Source organism: Myxocyprinus asiaticus, chromosome 10 (assembly GCF_019703515.2).
Source record: "Myxocyprinus asiaticus isolate MX2 ecotype Aquarium Trade chromosome 10, UBuf_Myxa_2, whole genome shotgun sequence".
In the NCBI taxonomy this organism is placed as follows: Eukaryota; Metazoa; Chordata; class Actinopteri; order Cypriniformes; family Catostomidae; genus Myxocyprinus; species Myxocyprinus asiaticus.
Genome location: NC_059353.1, coordinates 19878340 through 19900578, shown reverse-complemented (window position 1 = coordinate 19900578; position 22239 = coordinate 19878340). Strand labels below are relative to the sequence as shown.

General features: G+C 37.7%; 1 protein-coding gene across 2 annotated transcripts; it reads right to left on the bottom strand.

Annotated features, from left to right (window-relative positions):
- Window positions 1–1480: 1480 nt before the first annotated feature.
- On the bottom strand, window positions 1481–21841 carry parp4 (poly (ADP-ribose) polymerase family, member 4). Of its 2 annotated transcripts, XM_051707962.1 has the most exons (33): window positions 21487–21841; window positions 21108–21303; window positions 20685–20793; window positions 20346–20424; window positions 18697–18795; window positions 17778–17936; window positions 17391–17528; window positions 17118–17276; window positions 16194–16345; window positions 15953–16084; window positions 15747–15845; window positions 15409–15592; window positions 15009–15159; window positions 14634–14776; window positions 13829–13960; window positions 13621–13707; window positions 13300–13464; window positions 13145–13188; window positions 12973–13051; window positions 12706–12843; window positions 12416–12623; window positions 12151–12221; window positions 11652–11839; window positions 11433–11532; window positions 11155–11325; window positions 9931–10011; window positions 9757–9837; window positions 9552–9647; window positions 7572–7700; window positions 5440–6576; window positions 5236–5338; window positions 4703–4835; window positions 1481–4617 (listed from the first exon to the last, which is right to left on the bottom strand). In XM_051707962.1, exons 1-33 carry the CDS (start codon window positions 21610–21612, stop codon window positions 4416–4418), a joined length of 5271 nt encoding a protein of 1756 aa, XP_051563922.1. In that variant the 5' UTR covers window positions 21613–21841; the 3' UTR covers window positions 1481–4415. The 2 variants fall into 2 exon arrangements, with proteins under 2 accessions (XP_051563922.1, XP_051563923.1); XM_051707963.1 differs by lacking the exons at window positions 20346–20424; window positions 20685–20793; window positions 21487–21841 and having other exon boundaries at window positions 21108–21250.
- Window positions 21842–22239: the final 398 nt, after the last annotated feature.

Genomic DNA, 22239 nt, shown 5'->3' with positions numbered 1-22239 from the left:
TTTCATGTCATGTGTCCCTATTTCCCTTGTCATGTGATTTCTGTTTTCCCTCCATGTTCATGTGTCATGTTTTCATTGGTTTATTGTTTAATTATCTTGTTATCTGTTCTGTTTGTTCATTGGTTTATGTTCTCCCATGTCTTGTATTTAAGCCCTCATGTTTTCATTGTCTAGTTGTCAAGTATTGAATGTGATGGTATGTGTTTGGTACGCTGTAGTCAAGTCAAGCCATAGTCAAGTCAAGTCAAGTCAAGTCTAGTCTAGTCTAGTCCATGTTCATGTTCATGTTTTGTTTTGTAGTCAGGGTTATTGGTTCTCACTTTGTAAATAAACTGCACTTGGGTTCTTCATCTTCATGTCATCTTCATCATTGTCATCATTGTCAGCAGCCAACAACGTTACACTTTTCCACCTGTCTCCTCAGCCGCTCCACCTCCTCACGGAGATCTTCAGTCTGATCCAATGCGAGATCAACTGCTGCAGGACCGGGAGCTGAACAATAATCACGCTCCTGATGCTGGAAGTCCATTGGCACAGGATCTTCATCGATTGGAGTGGAAACGTCTCTCCTTTGCACCCTGGAGTTGAAATGGAATAGTTGTTCCACTGGAACAGATTGAGAACAGCTCCTTTCTTCAGTAAAAGTTGTCCTGTGGGAGTGGATGGCTCAATCAGATCATCACTCTTGAAGTGACGACTTTAGACTCTTGTGTTAGGAGTGATGTTAAAATCCTGACATCGAATATTTTGAAACCACCTTTTTCGTATTTTGTTGTCCAAGGGGAAATTGTGAAAACTCAGCACAGAGTTAAACCTTGATGAAGATCCACCTTTGCGCCGAAGGTATTGAAAGCTTCTGGAACTCATGACTAAAACGATATTTTAATATAATATCCAAAATGTTATGCTTATTATAGTTATAATATATATATATATATATATATATATATATATATATATATATATATATATATATATATATATATATATATATAAAAAAAGTTGCGATTGATAGTTATTTGAAATATGACAAAAAAAAAAGCTTGCTACTACCAGTTTGCAATCGGAGAACGCTGTAGCGGAAGTTCGCATAGCCACTGAGATTTTAGTGGAAATACGTAAGCAATATTCCGTGTGAGTATCATGTTGTTCCAGAGCGCAGCAGTCATGTTGAAAATATCTGGACACCCTTCCCTCTTTTTGCTAGCATGTCAATTTGTATGAAGGTAAATCGGTTACAAAACTCGAGAGCTTGTAGATTTTAATTTGAGAACTTGTACAATAATATTTGTACTCGTAAATTGAAATTTACAATCAAAGCAACGATGTGAATACTTGTAAAATACAAATCTGAAGTTGAATGTTGCAATCTGCACTCACAAACAATAACCAAAAACCTGTGTTTTGAATTAAAAGTTGTAAACAAATAGTAACAAATGTGTAAGATGACATTCACATAAATACAACAACAGACACAAACTTGTATTACACATTCGTTTTGTACTTTAATTCATTTTCGCTGTACAACCACAAATCGGCAATTACAACCTCTCAAATCTGGAACTGCAACTTTAAATCTTCACTCCTTTTGCGATAAAACTTTAGGAAATCTCACTTGTGCACTTGTAAATCTAGATGCAAGAGAGTAGACTGTCAGTGTTGGAGGAGCCAACGAAGTTGTGACCAATCACAAGAGCTGGAACAAAACCGACAGTCTGCTCTCTTGCATCTAGATTTACAAGTGCACAAGTGAAATTTTTGGGTGAACTATCTCTTTAAGTTCAGACTGTTTATTGCACCAAAAGTAACTTAAAAGAAATCACATTACCTACACAAACATGTACAAACTTGAAACACAACAAAGAGTGCAATACAATGCGTGATAGACAATGGGTGTAATCTGATTACCAGGGTTGGGAGGGTTACTTTTGAAATGTATTCCACTACAGATTACAGAATACATGCTGTAAAATGTAATTTGTAATGTATTCCATTAGATTACTCAAGGTCAGTAACGTATTCTAAATACTTTGGATTACTTCTTCAGCACTGGTAGATTTTTTCACTTGTTTTGACTATAAAAACTCTGCCAGTACAGTAAGACAAAATACACGTTAAAAATACAGTACTGTACAAAAGTTTAGGCACTTGTGAAAAACTTTCAAAGTGAGGATTTCTTAAAAAAATAATGACATAAATAGTTTTCATTTATCAATTAACATCATACAAAGTCCAGTAAACAGAAAAAGAGCTAAATCAATATTTGGTGTGAAAACTTTTGCCTTCAAAACAACACCAATTTTCCTACTTACACCTGGACACAGTTTTTCTTGGTTGTTGGCAGATAGGATGTTAGAAACTTCTTGGAGAGTTCGCCACAGTTCTTTTATTTATTTAGGCTGTCTCAATTACTTCTGTCTCTTCATGTTATCCCAGACTGACTCAATGTTCAGTGGGGGGCTCTGTGAGGGCCATGTCATCTGTTGCAGGGATCCCTGTTCTTCTATTCTATTCTATTGTATTCTATTTGCAAAAGTAATGTTTGGGAGTCTAACATTTATATTTCCTATTGACACACTAAAGCTGAAAATATAAATAATCTTAAGACAAATGCTTTTGTGAAACATCTTATGTGCCTAAGACTTTTGCACAGTGCTGTACATTCTCTGAAAAACCTAAATATCTTATGCAATGTTGTTTCTAAAACAAGATTAATCAAACTGATCTTGTTTTAAGGATTTTTAGATATTTTTATAGGAAAACAATAAAAAAATGATCAAGAATATGATTTTTGCCCTAATATCAAAGGTCATACTAGAAAAAAAGAAATTATGATCCAACGTGAATTTTCTTGATAAAAAAATATGATCGTGCCTGGAAACATGTGCATATAAAATGGCTACAAATAGCATTTTAACTTAGCGTAAAGCTGACAATTTACACAAGGTTTATTTCTATTTCTTCTTCTCCAAACTTACTTCAAACTTTCTCTGTCTGCTCGTATGAATGTAACACATCATAAGAAAGTGTTTCACTGCTGTTCAAATGCACTTTGAATCGCATCATTTATATGTATAAATGTTTTCCATCTGAAAGGACTAAATATTAAATAAAACAAATGACAATAAAATGCAAAGTAATCTCTTCAATAATCAAAATACTTTTTGAATGTAACTGTATTCTAATTACTAATTATTTAAATTGTAACTATAGTGGAATACAGTTACTTATATTTTGTATTTTAAATACGTATTCCTGTTACTTATATTCCGTTACTCCCCAACCCTGCTGATTACAAAGTAATTACTGTAATCTAATTGCTTTTAGGTCAAAAAGTAGTGTAACACCTTACACATTTACATTCTTTTAATCAGATTACAGTTACTGACTTTCAATTAATTACTTTAGTACATTACTTAAGTACATTACTTGGGTTACACATATTTCTAAAACAATAATATTTATGTAGAATACATTAAAAACATGAATTATGTTAATATGCCATCTGTTTGCATTTCTGTGACTGCTGAAGGGCATGCACCTCCTAAACAAATGTAAGGGAGAAAGGTGTAGCGCTAAGAGTATGACTTGAGTGTGACAATAAACAAGAAAGAAATACAGACATTATTTAAAATTCATTGAGCAGAAAAACTAAAAATTATCTGCAAAAGTGTTTTAGAAAGTAACTCAAAAGTAAAGTGATTAGTAATGTGATTATTTTTCAATGAAGTAATGAGTACTCTGATTAAAATTTTTAGAGAAGTAATTAATAATTTGTAGTAATTTACTTTTTTTTGTGTAGCTTACCCGACACTGGGGATGGAGATGAAACTTTAAAAAACAGCAAAGTAGCATAATCTGACTAGTTTTCATTACTTTTATATTACCTCAAGACCAAATATGCAAATATAAAGAAGAGTAATATAAATTAAAGGAATAGCTCACCCAGAAATGAAATTTCTGTCATCATTCACTCACTCACTCTTATTTTATTCCAAACCTGTATAATTTTCTTTCTTTGGAGGAACACAAATCATGTTAGGCAGAATGACAGCCTGAGTCATCATTCACTTTTACTGTTTGGTAAAAGATGCAATAAAATTGAATCATAACTGAGATTAACATATTAACACTGGCTAACATCTACCTTTGTGAAAGAAAATCATACAGGTTTGGAACAACATAAGAGTGATTATGATGACAGAATTTTCATTTTTGTGTGAACTATATACATTTACACTTAAAGGTTTTCTGCATGCCAGAACAAATTATCTGGCATGAATGCACAATAATCTAAAAAAGAAAGAAAGAAATGGAAAAGAGCGTGCTGTAATGTGCTTACAATAATCCGAACGTACATTAATGGTATGCATGCACACAGATAAACTATAAACTTGCTCTCCCAGCACCAGGTTCTACACGATCGATAAACCCGCACGCCTCTCCAGAACAGGAATAAGTGGCGAGTATGGAAGTGGTGAGTCACATCCCAGTAACAGTCGTGTGGATGATTCCCAATCCCAGCCCAACTCCAGCCTGCTGCACACACATGGATACTGTCTGTCAGCCCAGCAGGCCCAGTCTACTGCCCTCTTCACTGACTCCCAGTGCAGTGGTCTATATGGAGAAGAGCACAAACTAAAGCATCTACAAAAAGAGCAGTTAACTGCTGCATGAGAACGTGTGTGCTCTGTGCTCTTACCTGGGCCCATGGGACTCTTTCAGCTTGAACAGAGACTGGAGCAGCTCTCCCTCTGCCAGCTTCTTCACCCGAATCAGCTGCAGCACCAACAGAGTGGCCAGCAGTCTCAGAATGTCAATGTGAGCCTTCACACCTGACATACAAAACATGCCATTCATTAACTGCTTCTGACAGACAAAAGCATTTCTGTAAAAAAGTAGGGATGAAAAGTTGATTCTTGTGAACAGTTGACAGAAATAAATCTTGTAATGCTTGTCAACATGACAATAGCAGAGTGCACTTTTTACTATATTCACATTCTGAAAAAACAAGACGTGTTGCAACGGTCTTTGACGTCCATCTAGCCTAGCACATGTTTTCATAAAAAAAATAGCGCAGATGGCCACAAAATGTTTTCCGGTGTGAATGGCCCCTTTAAAAATACAGGTAATGTGGTGTGCATTTATGCATCAACTATTTTCTACCATTTTAAACCAGTCTACCACACATAAATACCAGCAACAGGCATTTTATTGATAAAAAGTCCTTCTTACCCAAGGAACAGATGCCTTTCTCCTTAAGGAAGACATTGGCAAAAAAGTCTATGTCCAATCTGAGGAAACTACTCAGCCTCCCAGTACATTCCCAGTATCCCTCCTATGTCCAACAAGAATGCAAAATAATAGTTAATATTCTTTTGAATTATAACACCTTTATATTCTGTATATTATGTTGTGCATTCAATGATGTTTATATACCTTATGTTGAAGCTCAAACAGCTTTTCCCAGGCCACTGTATCAAGCTGTGTGCATGGTTCACATGTTTTCACTGGCTGAACTGCAGACAATTTTATTCTGAAACATGGCTCTTTCCTTTTTTCCCGTAGCTGACGATATGCCTCAAATGAAAATGAGGAGCTGGCCGTAGCATAAGGATTATCATAAAGCAGGTCCAATGCAACTGGGGAGATGGGCATAGCAGAAGTTAAGTTACTGGAAGAAGGATGGTCACCTCTTCTTGGGGGAGCTTCAAAAGACCCTTTTTTAGAAAGAGGATGAGGGCTATAGATCACAGGAGCAGGAGGAATACCACAAGTCCCAAGAATAGGTGGACGGACATCATGTGCAAAGGCTGGAGGAGGGTGAGGGCCAAAAATCCCAAGACTAGGAGAAGGGCCAGGTGGAGGGCCATTATATACAAAAGCTGGAGGAGGAGGAGGAGGAGGGAGAGGAAGCAGTGAGGTATAAGGCTCGCCATTAGGTACAGAGGGAGATCCGCAAACAATGGGGAGAGGTATAGGCATTGTGGCGGCAAGAGTTGGAGGAGGACACCTGTCACTCATGGAGCGAAAAGAGGCACTGTCACACAAAAGGGGAAGAGCAGACTGAGCATGAGAGGTTGCAACTATTGAGGAGCCAAACCCGACAGTAGGGGAAGGAAACTTTTTTTTCCTGGACAAACTTCTGATCACCGATCTCTGAATGTTGATGGGAGAGGGAGGAGATAGAGGGCTTTCACACTCAAAAGCTGCAGAAACTGGATGATCAGAACTAGTTGATTCACACGAGGCATGTAGTGAGAAGTTTAGACCACTTCGTTTGGCTGCTACAACTTCTTTGGCAAGATAATCAGCATCATAGAGGATGTTACTGGGGGTTTCCACTGATTGTGGCTGGATTTCGGCTGCTTCTACAGAGCTTAAATTTTGCATATTTGATTCACCAAAGGCAGATGCAATCCTTAAGGATGATCTGATCCTTTTTTTTCTCCCTCTTGGCATTGCACATACTGAAAATGATTCCGTTGACGATTCCAAAAGAAAAGTGTCATCAAGAAGAGAGTGAATTCCCAAATTTGAGTCATTGGACCAAGCTTCTAATTCAGCAAATAACTCCTACCAAAAAAGTAAAAGAAAATACGTTTTTTCCATTTATATACAGTTGACTGAAAAAAGCAATTTGCAAGCAAATTACATAAGGGAATACACATGAAGATTATTAAAGAGTACAACAGACCAGATACGTAAAAAGTACAGTAGTGTAGAGCATGGGACCACAGAGCATTTAATGTTCAAAAATGTGGAAATAAAGCAAATTATATTGAAGGGGTGGATTTAAGATCACCACCCTTTAATTTTAGTATGCTTTCCTCTATAGCTCAGGATGAATTGAACAAATTTACTAACAATTACTAGTATGTGTTTTTATGTTATGTTGTTATATGTTATACAATTTATTATATTATTATTCAATAATAAATCATTTATTATTTCACAAGCGATGTGTATATTTAATATTTGAGAAGTGACTGAGGGTCTGACCCATGTCAGGAGTGCATTAACAGTGTTTACTCATTTAGCCCGGGTTTATCCAGAGAATAGATATGCCCTGATGTTGTACTCTTTTAATAATTTAATACGTTTAATAATTAATTTAATCTAAATTAATTTCATTTTATGCCTTTTTGTAGTACATTCATACAAGCAGTATGAAACAAGTGCATGTGTCCTGTGGGTAAAAAGAAGAACGTGCCTATGTCATAAAGTTCAGTGACTGTAAGAATACATTCATAGAAAAACCCCTGACTCCTTTATATTGTTAACATTTTTAACTCTTTCTAGCTCCACAAATCACTCTTCATCACACTATATTATTATATGTTGATTAAATAAGTGGAAGCTTTGGAGCAGTTTCTGTAATCTTTTGTTTTTACCAGTCACAATGTTATAAAATCAGTGATGTAAACTAATTTAGCATATGCCCTTAAATCCTAGTATTGCTGATTGTTGCCATTGGAATTGAGGAGAATGGAAAACAATTTTGTCTTCAGTAAACTCTGTCAAATGATTGCAACGTCAACTCTAATGTCAACATCGACTCTCGAAATTACCTCCTTGTCAAAGTCATCCTGTGCAAACTGCTTCTCTTCAGTCCAGCCCATATATGACAGAATATCCACATCCTCCTCTGCAATCAGTTTAGGAATATCTGTGAATCCAGTGTCAAGCTGATTCTGGTCCTACACAGAGCACATGAGGTCAAATGAGGTTCTGATTAACTTATATATAGCTCACATTAGCTGCAAATGCTCTATCTGTGATGTCATCATGTGCTTTTGGGTAGGGGGTGAAATAGTATCACTGCTGAAGACAGATATAGTCATTTTGGGCAATTTATCTCTATTTCCAACACTTTTTCTATCTTTGATAAAGTATAAATATGGTAGGCTACAGCAGGTTAACACTTGGGAAACCGGTTCCTCTGTAAAGTTTCAAGAATGGAGCTCCACTCTTCTATATGCATCACATCACAGGATAGCATTTTATCTTTAAACTGCAGAGCTACAGCTGCTCTTTCTTGACAACCAGCATGTGTCTTCTTTTCTGTCCACTCTAAACAAGATGTCCCTTATGCCAAGTGCTCATAATGATTTACAATATGCCTAATTACACTGCCTGGCCAAAACATTATTAGATTTAAATAAGCAGATTCTTAATAGCCTATGATTGGATAATTATTGCAGTGATTAATATGTTTCAGCTGGTAACAATTCTTTTAACCCAAACTGATGCAGTGTGTAGCTTCTCATTTCTTAAACAACCATGTCGGAAGATGTATTACGTGGTCATGGAAAAGATGTTACTGTGTTTCAGAAGGGGCAAATTATTGGCCTGCATCAAGCAAGGAAAACAACAAAAGAGATTGCTGAAATCACTGGAATTGGGTTAAGAACTGTCCAACGCATTACTAAAACCTGGAAAGATAGTGGTGAACCGTCAGCTTCGCGAAAGAAATGTGGTTGGAAAAAAATCCTGAATGATCGTGATTGGAGATCTCTAAAACGCTTGGTGAAGTCACATGGTAAAAAATCGACAGTAGAACTCACGGCTATGTTTAATAGTGAAAGTAAGAGCATTTCCACACGCACAATGCAACGAGAACTTTATTAAGCTGGCCACAAGAAAGCCACTTGTAATTGGAAAAAACTTCAATTTGCTAGGGAGCATAAAGATTGGTCTGTGGAGCAATGGAAAAGGGCATATGGTCTGATGAGTCCAGATTTACCCTATACCAAGGCGATGGGCACGTCATGGTAAGAAGGGAAGTGCATAAAGAGATGCACCAGTCATGAATATTGCCCATTGTACAAGCCTCTGGAGGAAGTGTTATGATCCGGGGTTGCTTCAATTGGTCAGGGCTGCGTTTCCCAAAAGCATAGTAAGCCTAAGAAGATCGTAGAAACCATTGGCGTCAGTGGTCTTTACGATCAACCTAAGCTTGCGATGCTTTTTGGAAACGCAGCCCAGGTCTAGGCTCAGCAACATCACGCGGCAATAAAATGAAGTCAGCTGACTACCTGAATGTACTAAATGACCAGGTTATCCCATCACTGGATTTTTTCTTCCCTGATGGCACGGGCATATTCCAGGATGACAGTGCCAAGATTCATCTGGCTCAAATTGTAAAAGAGTGGTTCAGGGAGCACGAGGAATCATTTTCACACATGAATTGGCCCCCACAGAGTCCTGACCTTAACCCCATTGAAAGTCTTTGGGATGTGCTGGAGAAGACTTTACGGAGAGGTTCGACTCCCCCGGTCATCAATACAAGATCTTGGCCAAAAATCTATGCAACTCTGGACATTAATAAATGTTGTGACGTTACATAAGGTTGTCGAAACAATGCCACGACGAATGCATGCCACAATCAAAGCTAAAGGCGGTCCAACGAAATATTAGAATATGCAACTTTTTTTTTGGCCAGGCAGTGTATGAGGATTTTCCACTAAATGTGAGATTTTTAATTTGATGTTTAAATGTTACATGCTTTAGCATCAATGATCTAAACACAGAATTCAGCAGTATTTTACCCTCTCTTCAATGGCGACAAAGCTCGTAAACTGGGACAAGATAGAGAACTCTTTACTGAGGTCAGTGATGTAGGATTTCAGCTCTGCTTTCTTTCCCTGATAGAGAGATAAAAACAGCAAACCAAGTTCTTTTGTTATCAAATTTGCAACATGTACTATATGTAAATTGAAAAAAATTTCATGAACCTCCTAACAAATATTGTACCTCATGTTCAGCCTCACTGATGCCAAGAATGCCATCTTCATAATCTCTGATGATCGCTCTGGCCGTTAACTTGTGGAGGAACTACACATGAACAAACACACAACTCTTCAAAAGTCTGATAAACCCTTAATGACTTTTCAGATTATATGAAGTATTTAAGATGCTAATACTCACAGTTCCTTTTGTCTTTTGTAGTTCTGTGGTGGACACCATTGTTTTGATCTCTTGTCCACTCAGATTTCCAAACAGTGTGGCCTGAAGGAGTGATGTTCACATTGGTGAAAACAACAACTACAATAAAACTGCACGATATGTAGGAAAAACATGATAAAAGATTGGACTGGAACTTGTTATGATAATGCCATGCTGATATGTGTTGCAATAGACAAAAAATTATTTAAATTGTTTTCAAATAGATTTAAAGCCAAAAAATAATAATATCCATTATGCATGTCTCCTGTTCTTCCTAAAGTTATATTCTTTAAAAAAATGTCAGCATTAATGACAGTCAAATGAAACTGTAAGCAAAGGGTAGGCTTAAATAACAATTTACATGTGCAGAAGTTTTCGCCAAACACTGCTCATACAGCCTGTTGTGCTTGGACTTAAGGTGACTGAAAATCTTTGTCAAAAATGAACCAGTCAATTAGACAAGATGCGTCCGTCTGATTGACATGTATAACAACCAACCACAGTTGTTTGTCATACATCATGTTTAGGGGCACGCTATTCTGTTGGAGGGACGTAAACAAAATAAAACACAAATAACATGAATAAAAACTAGTGAAATTTTTAAAACTATAATAACCCTGGACATCACATATACATGCTCTCTGCACCAATTTGGAATGCCCAATTCCCAATGCGCTCTAAGTCTCGTGGTGGCATAGTGACTCACCTCAATCCTGGTGGCGGTGGACGAATCTCAGTTCCTCCATGTCTCAGACCATCAACCCACACATCTTATCACGTGGCTTGTTGGGCGTGTTACCATGGAGACATAGCGCGTGTGGAGGTTTCACGCCATCCACTGTGGCATCCACGCACAACTCACCACTTCCCCACCGGGAGGGAACCACATTATAGCAACCACGAGGAGGTTACCCCATGTAACTCTACCCTCCCTAGCAACCGGGCCAATTTGGTTGCTTAGGAGACCTGGCTGGAGTCACTCAGCACGCCCTGGGATTCGAACTAGCGAACTCCAGGGGTGGTAGTCAGCATCTTTACTCACTGAGCTACCCAGGCCTCGCATCTTCATAAACTTAACGGATTAATGTATTATAATCATTCCATTACCGCAACCTTGACAATAAGCTTATCACCATAAGTTCATTTGTGATGTTTTTGAAATTGTGCATTACCAAACCATCTAATCAGTAAGTACAGCAAGTTTACCTGAGTGCAATGTGGCACAAGGCCGTATACCAGTGTGTGACAGTCACTGAAGAGAGCGTGCAGCTGTGAAGGAGCCTGAACAGGAGTGGGCGCTGTGGGATTAAACTGCTGCCATTTCACTGCCACTGATCTGCAGCCTGGAGACTCCATACGCTGAACCTGAGCGCGCACCTGAAATTACCATTTGAATTTATTCAATACAAAACCCATAAAATAAGGTTTGGTTAATGCTTTCTCTTTTGAAATGTAAAACAAGGATAGAACAAAGACTGACTCACCTTCTCGGCCCAAGTGTGTTTCATCTTCGTGTCGAAAAATTCATATGTTCCACCACCTGCTTGAGCCAAAGCTCTAAGCATATGACGATTAGCTGTCAAACTGGAATAAATACATATACTTTAGGTTTCATATATTAATTTCAACTGATAAAGAAATAATTCCTCATAGAGTTTGCATCTGTTCTGCTTGTGAATGTGTTAAAGTCTTTGAAGACGGACCTGAGGCCGCAGGTGAAGAGGCGTGTGTGGCAGGAGTTCTCTCGGACCAGCTGTAGGGTCACATCCTGATTCTGAATATGTCCATCAGACAGCAGCAGGATATTCCTCACACCCTGTGAAGGAGGCAGCAGACTCAGGCTACGGAGAGGCCTCCACAGCTCGGTACTGCCGCCAGCACCACTAGAGAGCTGCTCATAAAAGAGAAAAGAAATGCAATGATACGAAAGTGAACTAAAAATTCAGAATTCTGACTTTCCTTCTCAACTGATGTCACAAAGCCATTTTTTTTCGTTTTTTGAAGTCTAGTATACCTGGAGAGAGCTATCAGTTAGCACTGTAATTCATTTAAAGGGCAATTATTTTTTTTGGCCAATCAGCGAGCTTTAAATGCCATGAGACAAGCCACTCTGGAGCTGCAGGAAAATGACGTCTACAATCTTTAGATAACAAAATTTTAACAATCTCATAACAATCTAAAACATTTTTAAACATTACTCACCATAATGAATTGTCTGGCTGATTCAAATGTCTCAATTAAGGGCACTGGTGCAGGAAAAGCTTCTTTGTAATCTGTAAAAAAAAAACCACACATTTAGATATTGCACTTAGAGTGTGAAATGATACTGAATTGAAGAACTACGATGTTGTTCTTCACCAATAATGCTTCATTATGAAACCACAGATTCATAGGGAAGTGAAAACAGAAAAAAATGAGTGTAATCTATGCCATCGTAAAAAAGTTGATTGTTTCAGTGAGCACTAACCAGTGCCAAAAGAGGTGATGTTGATCTTGTGTGAGCGGTTGAGAGAGCTGAGGACTTGAAGGGCAATCCTGCGAGCATTCATCATGGCGTCTCCCCGCATAGACTCAGACGAGTCCAGTAAAATTACCACATCACTCACACTGGACGGATCTCCAGAGCTGGACACCCCACTTGACTTAAAATCTGGATAAAACACCAACATGCAGGCCTGCAGGAACAGTGAGTGTCAGAGAAAGATGTATCTTTGTGTGATTTAGAGATGATGATTGATCATTTCTTTATTTCTTTACCTGACTATCATTCTCTGGATGATTCTCCACCCACATCCTGGGCATGTGGATCTTAGAGAGACTGAAGAACACCTGCAACCCTTCAGATCCAAGAGTCTGTCCTGGCAAAGTACTGACCACTGCCTTACAGTCTGTCATCTGAGTGGGAAAAAAGACTAATACTTTTAATACAATTCTTAACCAAATACATTTGAATGTTTTTTTTTTTTCACAGAATGCCAGAACAGTAAAGGAAGTAGTTATAAAATTAAAACAACTAATACAAACCTTGGTTTTGATGCGGTGTGAAGACCTTAAATCAATGATCTCATAAGGCATTTCAATGGACATACACAGAGAAAACTCCCTAAAGAAAGATAAAGAGAGACAGAGAGTTATTTCAAGGATATCGAACATTTTGATCAAAACAATGAATTCTAGAGCGATTTGAGATTCTCACCCTTCTGACTGAAACTCTGTCACACAAACCTTCTCAACAGTTCCCTGAAATAAAACACAACTTCTTTCTTTTATGGAACACAATCAGTAAAAACATTATAACTAACAGCAGCCCAAATATTAGTTAATTAAAGTTGTGCTGTGAGAGTGTTGTACCTGAGTTCTCTGATTAATGGCATTGCTCTGTTGCCAGGGCGCAACGCTACCAGGCAGCGAGAAGATTATAGATCCTGCTCTCACCACCAGCTCAGTGATGAAGGTCACCTTGATCAAAACTGTGGCTCCAGGAGGAAGGTTCCCCACACTGATAGTAAATACATCCTGTCTCACACAAATATATGTACTTAAGGTAGACTGGATTTTAAAGAAACATTTTTAACAAATATGTGTACCGATGGACATCTTAAGCAAGGCATTTACTTTGGCATGTCTGCTATAATAAAAGGATCTGTGAAGAAATGGTAATTAACTACTCACAGGTGCATCCTGGTCCATTAAATAGGCTCCATGGCCTTTCTCTATTGCTTGTTTGTATTCCTTACGAGCCTGCTCTTTCTCCTTTACCTGTGTGTGTGATGGAGGAAAATGAAAACGAAAAGGGAGGAATGAATGAAGGAAGGAAGGAAGGGATGAGAAACACAAGTACATTTTCTGCACTGATAAATTTGAACATGATGACAAGCACCTTTCCAATGATGTGCTTTCCATTGATAAAGGCTTCAAATCCACAGACTGCTGCCGTCTCCTCCAGTGGAAAGACATACTTTGCTTCAATAGGAACAGCACTCTGATTTGTGTAAGTCTGAAAAATGACGACCTGGTGAAAGAGGAGAAAAAGTCAGATTGAAATTATAATGCAATGTTCTGGTCTACATTTACAGCTCTAAGGGATTTGGGGATCTTTTTGTTTGTTTCTTTTCCCTTAAATGATCTTCTGAAATGATTAAATGAACTATAATTTAATCATTTGCAAATAAAGTGAAAACACTACAAAATTCATATTTATTAAAAGGTTAGCATTACTTAAAATCTCAAGGGGTAGTTCGGCTAATACTTTAGGTCATTAAATATTTAAAAATATTTGTCAGGCGTTCAGCTGACAAAAAAGGTCATAAGCAATGATTTAGGCCATATGTACTCAGCCGACAAAAAAAGGAACTCCTGCTCAAGAGTATTTATACTCCGTTGTTCGCCTCTTGTTCTTGTCTAACATTGTTTGTTATATGTATTTTTTTGGTGAATTTCTGCTTTCACATACATTTTTGGATCTTAGTTTAGCTAGAGTGTTGACATTTTCTTACGCTGTAATTAATAAAGCACTGCATCCTCTCCATGAGCCATTTGTTACTATTGCTGTTGTGCTCATTATACTTAATTGTAGCTTATGCAGCTGCGCAGACAAAAGTAGACATTGTAAACAGCAGTTACTGACCCATTTGTCCTGTCTATTTGACTACAGTTCAACACTAGTTTTGCCAATGGATACAAACCTGACACAGTAGGTCCATGAGCTTGCATCTTACATGAACAGCCTGTAGGGGAAGTTTCTGACCACTGCTGTCCAGCAACCCTGCGGTCATCTCCTCTAGAGGATTCTTAGTACATTCCAAACTCCCACTGTCATCACTGGACACTAAAGAAACACACGTCAACACAATACTACTACTTATACCATTGAGGCATACTTATGATACCATATCCATCCTTTATATCAAAGCACACAATCATCATTCTTAATAGATACTACAACATATAAAATGATTGTAATAAAGCAAATTCCAGCATACTGTGTGTTCAAATGAACTGCAGATGCAGTGATTATTCTTTCTCTGCATGTCCTAATCACTTAGGAGTAATAAACTCACAGAAGTCCGAGGTTGTGTCAGTGGGCTGTGTGAGCTCCAAAGAGGTGTCAACATGAGGCTGGAAAACTTTTAACTGGTCCTCCTCCAGAGTGTACTGTACCACATACTTCAATTTAATCTGGTCTGGGTTATATACTACATACTCATCATCCTGGAAAATACACACCATCACACAAATGCAGGGTCACATTGCATTTCACACACACAAGCACAATGTTTAAAGCCAGTGTATTTAATTGTTTCTATGTTAAAATACATTCTCTTATCCATTCTAAAAATGTGAAGTGTAAACATTGTGGCACTATGAAAATATTTTTTGATCATTATTTCAGCAATTCCATTTGGTGACACTAGTGGTCATTTCAGCTTTAAGTGTGGTAAGAATAACTAAGAAAAGAACCTCAAATTCAGAGGGAGTTTTTGGGGTGCGGCGGACTCCATGTACACTGCTGTACCCCTCAGGGGCAGAAGTCAAAGTGGTGTCTCTTTTTAGAAGGTTCTTGCACTGGCCCAAAGCCACCTCACACACCAATAGCAGCCGAGAGCCATCTGTTACACTAGGCTTGGAGTACTTCACACTAGTCCTGTTATTCAGAACACAAAATCTTAATTTGTCATATTTTTAAATCTGTTCATGGGATATTAATGACAGTATAATGCAAACTCATAAAAACCACATTCATTACTACTATAAAAATCTTATAAGGTCTTGGCTGTTGATGAAAAACGACCACTGACGATAGAGAGTCACTGAAGTAGATGCCTCCTCCAAGATTCCCAATATCTGTCCTCTCAATTCCATGCTGTTCGACTCCAACTCTGGGCAGCAGCAGACCTCTAGATAAACGTAAACATGCATTACATGCATTCAATTTGTCTGATTGTTTGTTTTTTGTTTTTTTACATATTATTATGAATAATAATGTTTAAAATAATGATCTTACCGTGACAGTATTCCAACAAAACTTCTGGGACTAGAAGAGTGGAGGAGGGGCTTAATGTTGCCTAGCTCCTCCCTAAACATTTGAAGCTCCACTCCTCTGTTTACGCGCAATATCTGCTGAATCTGAACAGGCCTTTAGTGGATACAGAATTAAAAGAGTTATTTAAAAACATATTCTGAAATATAAACAACCACCAGGTTTGAACTTCAGGCCACAATCTTGTAATATTATGTGATTATACCTGTCCTTAAGTAGTTGAGAAACAACGTGAAACTCAGGGTTTTGTGATGGAACAACTTCAATGCTGCATCTCAAAGCACGATACTTTCCCAGAGAGGAGGGTGAGGGGCTTCTCAGAGTGGCTTCACTCACATTCACAATATCTCTGATCAGCTAGAAAGTACAAAACAGTGAAAAGATCAGGGGCCTCATTTATTAAGTGCATACAATTATCTTAAATGTGAATGTACAATAGTTACCAAAATGTTCCTACAATGATTTATAAGTGTTTGTACACCCAAAGAAATGTTCCAAAACTGCTTGAATGAGCACACATTTTTTTTATATGTGTACTTTTTACTTGCTGTACATATAAGTACATTTTTACACCTTGTTTTGCCTTTTGAAATCCCAATTTGTTCCTCATTATTGACATAGGATCAGATCATGGAATCAAATCTGATTGTACATGTGTTTAATAAAAAAAAAGCTCTATGCATTCACCATGGAATTCAAAATCAAACTTCAAGATAACTTTGATGTAACACAGATACAGTATAAACGGAGAGTTCTTTCCAGTGGTATTTTATGATCTGACCTGGATTTGGTACAATGTGGCAGGCACACCTTTATTTACAAAGCTGTAGGCTAATTAAATCACATAGAAATGTAACTGTTCCTACAGAGAAAAACAGATGATTTCACTAACTGCTTCAAATTTTGGTTTACTGGGCCATGAGTAATACTACACCACTATTGTAATTAGTAGAGTACACCACCCAGTCAGGATTATCATCAAGATTATGGATCTGCTGTACTGGCACAGGTCTAAACCATGCTGAGAACTACTACTACCATGCTTTCTCTAAGGTTCCTTGACAATCTCTGAGTGTCAAGTCATTGTACAGAGACTAAGTGTGACAGAAAATCTGCCTTTATGTGTTACCTGACAAAGGTCTAGTTTCTGAGACACAAGCTTCTGTTTGGAAGGAGGGTCGATCATTCTGAGGGGTAGAAGAGTGTCAACTTCCTCTAGCAGGGCCTTGACTTCAGCCTCTTTTTGAGTTTTTTGTGCCTGCAGCAGCAATCCCTCCACCCGACTCACCTGCAACATCACAGAGCCAATAAACACACAAATGAACTGAGAACAAATAAACATATGAAGTACCTGTGAGCTACCTGATTGGTTGTGTGTATGATTATCTAAGCTCATTCTTACATCATTAAGGCTGATGCTGGAGATGGGGACCGTCAGGATGTTGCTAAGGGAACCAAGAGCTTCAGTCCAGACCAGCTCCACAAAGATGCCCACTTCCTGTGATAATGTGCTGCAGTTCAGCTTCTCCTCCAACAGAAGCTGTCAGTCAAAAAGGGTGAACAATGAATTTACACCAAATCACCATTAAAAAGGATAAGATGATAATCTAAACCTTAAACTAAACTAGTTACTAAACTCTAGTCTTCTCATTTCATTTTTCTGAATATGGGCAATCTTGATGCAATTGGTGTCATATATACTCTATATAAACAAATATTTGATGCATTGTTGACCACTGACTACAGTTTGGTGGCAATATTGTTGTATATATGTAAACCGTGTTCTCACCTGCTGCAAGCTGTAGGATGCCAAGTGCTCAACCTCAGGAGGAAGTGTGTGTATCTGTTTGAATCCCTGAGCCTCCATCTCCTTCATCAGCATCTGATAGGCTTCCACAGCATCCTCAGAGGTCACACAATACACAATCTTATCCTGCACCACTGCTGTCTGTTGTGAGAGAGAGGGAATCACCATCACCAATTAATGTTAATCAATACAAGGAAGAGGGACCATATAACCCAAATCCTAGCTTCTCTTCAGTGGCTACCTATTAAGCATAGAACAGAATATAAGGTGTCGATATATGTTTTTAAAGCTCTACATGGGCTTGCACCCGATTACATTTCAGAACTTATTAGTATTCACTGTACCCAGAGGTCTCTTAGATCAAATAACCATATGCTTCATGATATCCCCCGGTCACGTTTAAAGTGCAAAGGGGATCAGGCTTTCTCTCTTGCTGCCCCGAGGCTGTGGAATGGGTTACCATTGTCCGTTAGATCATCTACCTCTGTCAATGTGTTTAAAACTTGTCTAAAGACACACTTGTTTTCTGCAGCTTTTGCTACATTATAATGGAAATATGTAACAGACCAAATTGTGTTTTTAATGTGTGTTTTATGTATATGGATTCTATCAAATAATCTTATTCTTTTAACTGTACAGCACTTTGGTATACTCTGTAGTTTTAAAGTGCTTTATAAATAAATTTGATTTGATGACCACACAACTGCCATGGTTTCATTACCACCATCACAATTTATGCTTCCTTCTGTTCATTTACTGTTGGATGAATAAGGTTTTATAAGGCAAAAGGATTCACCAATGTTTTATAATAATGGAAGGTAATTACAATGTAATTACTATAGTGGTAATCACTATAATATCGATACATAATAATCTTTTACAAAGTTGAAAATGGCCAAACCTCTGCTTCACGCAACATGGAACACAATACACGATACTGCTGGCCTGCACTTCCTTTGGCACTCTGTAGCTCCAAAACTGACAAAGTCTTGGGTTTGACCTGCAATACACAATGAGAACACACTTTCAAACTCACTGGTGAAGACTACAAGAATATGTTTTTAAGGATGTGTTAAAGGGATCATATATTTTTGTTTAAATTTCCCCCAACTTACAAGATTAAATATTTAGTTTTATATGTATATAAAACATATATATAAATATATATACATTATCCCCCCTCATGCCGCCAAAACAGCGCCAACCTGCATCTCAGAATAGCATTCTGAGATGATATTCTTCTCACCACAATTGTACAGTGTGGTTATCTGAGTTACTGTAGACTTTGTCAGTTCAAATCTGTCTGGTCATTCTCTGTTGACCTCTCATCAACAAGGTATTTCCGTCCACAAAACTGCTCCTCACTGGAGGTTTTTTGTTTTTGGCACCATTCTGAGTAAATTCTAAAGACTGTTGTGCATGAAAATCCCAGGAGATCAGCAGTTACAGAAATACTCAAACCAGTCTGGTTTGAACTGACAAAGTGTACAGTAACTCAGATAACCTCTCTGTACAATTGTGGTGAGAAGAATATCATCTCAGAATGCTGGTCTGAGATATGGGTTGGTGCTGTTTTGGTGGCACAAGGGGGACCTACACAATATTAGGCAGGTGGTTTTAATGTTGTGGCTGATCAGTTGTGTGTATATATATATATATATATATGTATAGCTAGTCATTGTTTAGTTTTTGAAATTTCCTATACTTTCTCGACCCTTGGAAATAAACTTTTTTTTTTTTGCTATTGCACTGAAAACCCTAATAAGTTGACTTTCCTCAATTAAAAAATTTGTAATTAAGTTCACTTAGATTGGTGTACATAGAGAATGAACTTAACTATTTAAGTTAAGGTAACTAGATGCAAGTAGACTAAAATTTCCCCAAAGTGTAGGTGATCTCAGGTTTTACTATCCTTGTGGGGACATTTGGTCCCCACAGTGTAGTATAAACATGTACACACACACACACACACACACACACACACACACACGTTGGTGCGGCTATCCTTATGAGGACTCTCCATAGACATAATGATTTTTATGCTGTACGAACTATAGAGTCTATCCCCTAACCCTAACCCTACCCCTAAACCTAACCCTCACAAAAAACTTTCTGCATTTTTACATTTTCAAAAAAACATCATTTTGTATGTTTTTTAAGCGATTTGAATTATGGGGACACTGGAAATGTCCTCATAAACCACATTCATAGCATAATACCCCTGTAATTACCAATTTGTAACCTAAAAAAAAGTCCTCGTAAACCACTTAAACCTACATCCCCCCCCACACACACACACATGGCTACGAACAGCCCAGAACAACAAAAGATTTTCCCAGATTTTACACATATTAGTGTTAGGTGTAATTGTGCTATTATCTATTAAAACCTCCTCCGTATTACCTTACTGTGACTTGGCAGGCCAAGTTTCTGAAAATCAAATGTAGGACTGGGTAGGATGCTTTGGGTTCTGACAGTTACACTATTTTGGCAAATTTGATTCCTCATAATATGACACCGTTAAAGTGTATGTTGAATAAAAGTACTCACACTGTCAAAAATGGAATACTTGGCCACTTGAAAATGAGAGGGAAATTCAGGCAGGTCATGGTAACTTCCTTTGTAAACTCTGCTTTGGGTAAATGAAAAAGTACGCAATTAGAATATTCTAAATAGGACAGGTACTGTAGAATTGTTTTTTAAACAAGTAGACCAATAAATAAACTGCAAAAGTGGTTACAGTGATAAAAGCATGTATCTGCCTCACATAGCACATTTGTCACAGTAGAACATAGTCAACTACATACATTTAAATCATACATTAAAGACCGACAGGAAATAAAGTGATTTTACTATTCAAGCACTGACAGTGACAAAACCAGAGCGCACCTGAACTTGCCAAGACAGGGTCCACCCTTTTCAAGAATCTCAGTCTCAGTGTTTCTGAGTTGAGGCTGACCTTTGAACTTCCCTGATAGCTGGGTCCACACTTTTATCTCTTTATGGTGAAAAGCAAATTTATGTCAAAATCACTACTAGAATGCATGGTTTAATCTAAGTTAATACTTTTATAATCCATATACAATGCCAAATAGGCCTATATATTTTAAGGCAATGGTGTTAATACACATACAGAGCAATACACACCAACTGTTAGCAAACAATAATACAGTCATAAACTTCCACAGGAGTAAACCTGAGTTACAGTCTCACTTGAGACTCCCGATCTAGCCAAAGAAAGAAAGAACTTCCTAAATCCCTTCTTCTCTAATTCCAATGACATTACTGGTTATTGAGCTGAGGGTTTAATACCTGGATTAGGGAGGGGTTCAGAGCTGGGATTTGACAGCTGTGAGGCCAAAATATGCTCTGTCAAAGGCAGAAGATGTCCTTTCTCCAGACAACTCCACACATACTGCAAATCAACCACTGGGATGTTGTGCTTCTGAATGCTGCGCTGTCGGTTACTGCTCAGGTCATCCAAACTGCTTGTGACTACAAATGAACACTGGAGAACATAAAGGACTGTTAATATATCAACATATATATATATATAAGTAAATCTCATCTACATTTGTGCTAACAATATTTTTTTCTTAGTCTCAATGTAGCTGCTCTTCGTAGTTTTATTTCACTTCGCTGATATAAGAGAAAATGTTGTAGAGAATCAAAATAAAAACAGAATACGTACCTCTTTGTTGACGACGTAGGAGATGTTGCCTCCATTATCCAGAAGTGCTGACCTCAACTTATTCTTCTCTTTAAAAGGCAAATTCTTCACATCTAATACTACAGTACAGTTCTCAAAAACTGCCATAATGCCACTAGAAATGGAAGATACGGAGGACAAATAATAATAAAAAAAAATAAGCCTGCGATGAAATCCTAGCTTAAATATCAAACAGGTGATTTCAATATATCAAACCTTGATAAAGTTAGAGTCGGGTGCTAAATTTAGAATAAAAAATATATAAAGAAGACGTTTATAATCTGACTGGGTTAAGTTCAGTAAATAAAACAACTTCCTGACTTTACTGTAAGGACCAGTAAGGACACACCCACAAATTCTTTACTGCAGTAACAACACCGGTTCCATCTAGTGGTCGAAACAGCAATAAAAAGAACATGTACTGTAAAATAATTAAAAACCAACATGGTCACTCCATAAAACGAGCTTTTCAAAAAAAAAAAAAAAAAAAAAAAAAATGTAGGCAATGTTTGTTATATGCAACAACTATGGGCTCATAATTAGCCTTGCTATTTACATTTACAGTGCACTATAGTCTATAGAACGCAAAATATTCTTGCAGTTGTTGCCCCTTTACTTTTCTTCCAGAGAGAGAGAGAGAGAAAGACAGCTTAATAATTCTAAGGGATAATAGTTAGGGGAGTTAAAAGATTTTCTTGACTGTGTCAGGAAACAGAGGAAGCAAAGGTTTGAGTA

Bases quoted from the DNA above. Each gene is read 5' to 3' on its own strand.
- parp4 (XM_051707962.1), bottom strand. From the start codon at position 21,612: ATGGCAGTTTTTGAGAACTGTACTGTAGTATTAGATGTGAAGAATTTG. The intron at 16,346-17,117 runs GTAACACATAAA...TGTACTTTCTAG, and splicing joins AGAAACTAGACCTTTGTCAG to CTGATCAGAGATATTGTGAA. The intron at 4,836-5,235 runs GTAAGAAGGACT...TTTGTATGTCAG, and splicing joins GAAAGGCATCTGTTCCTTGG to GTGTGAAGGCTCACATTGAC.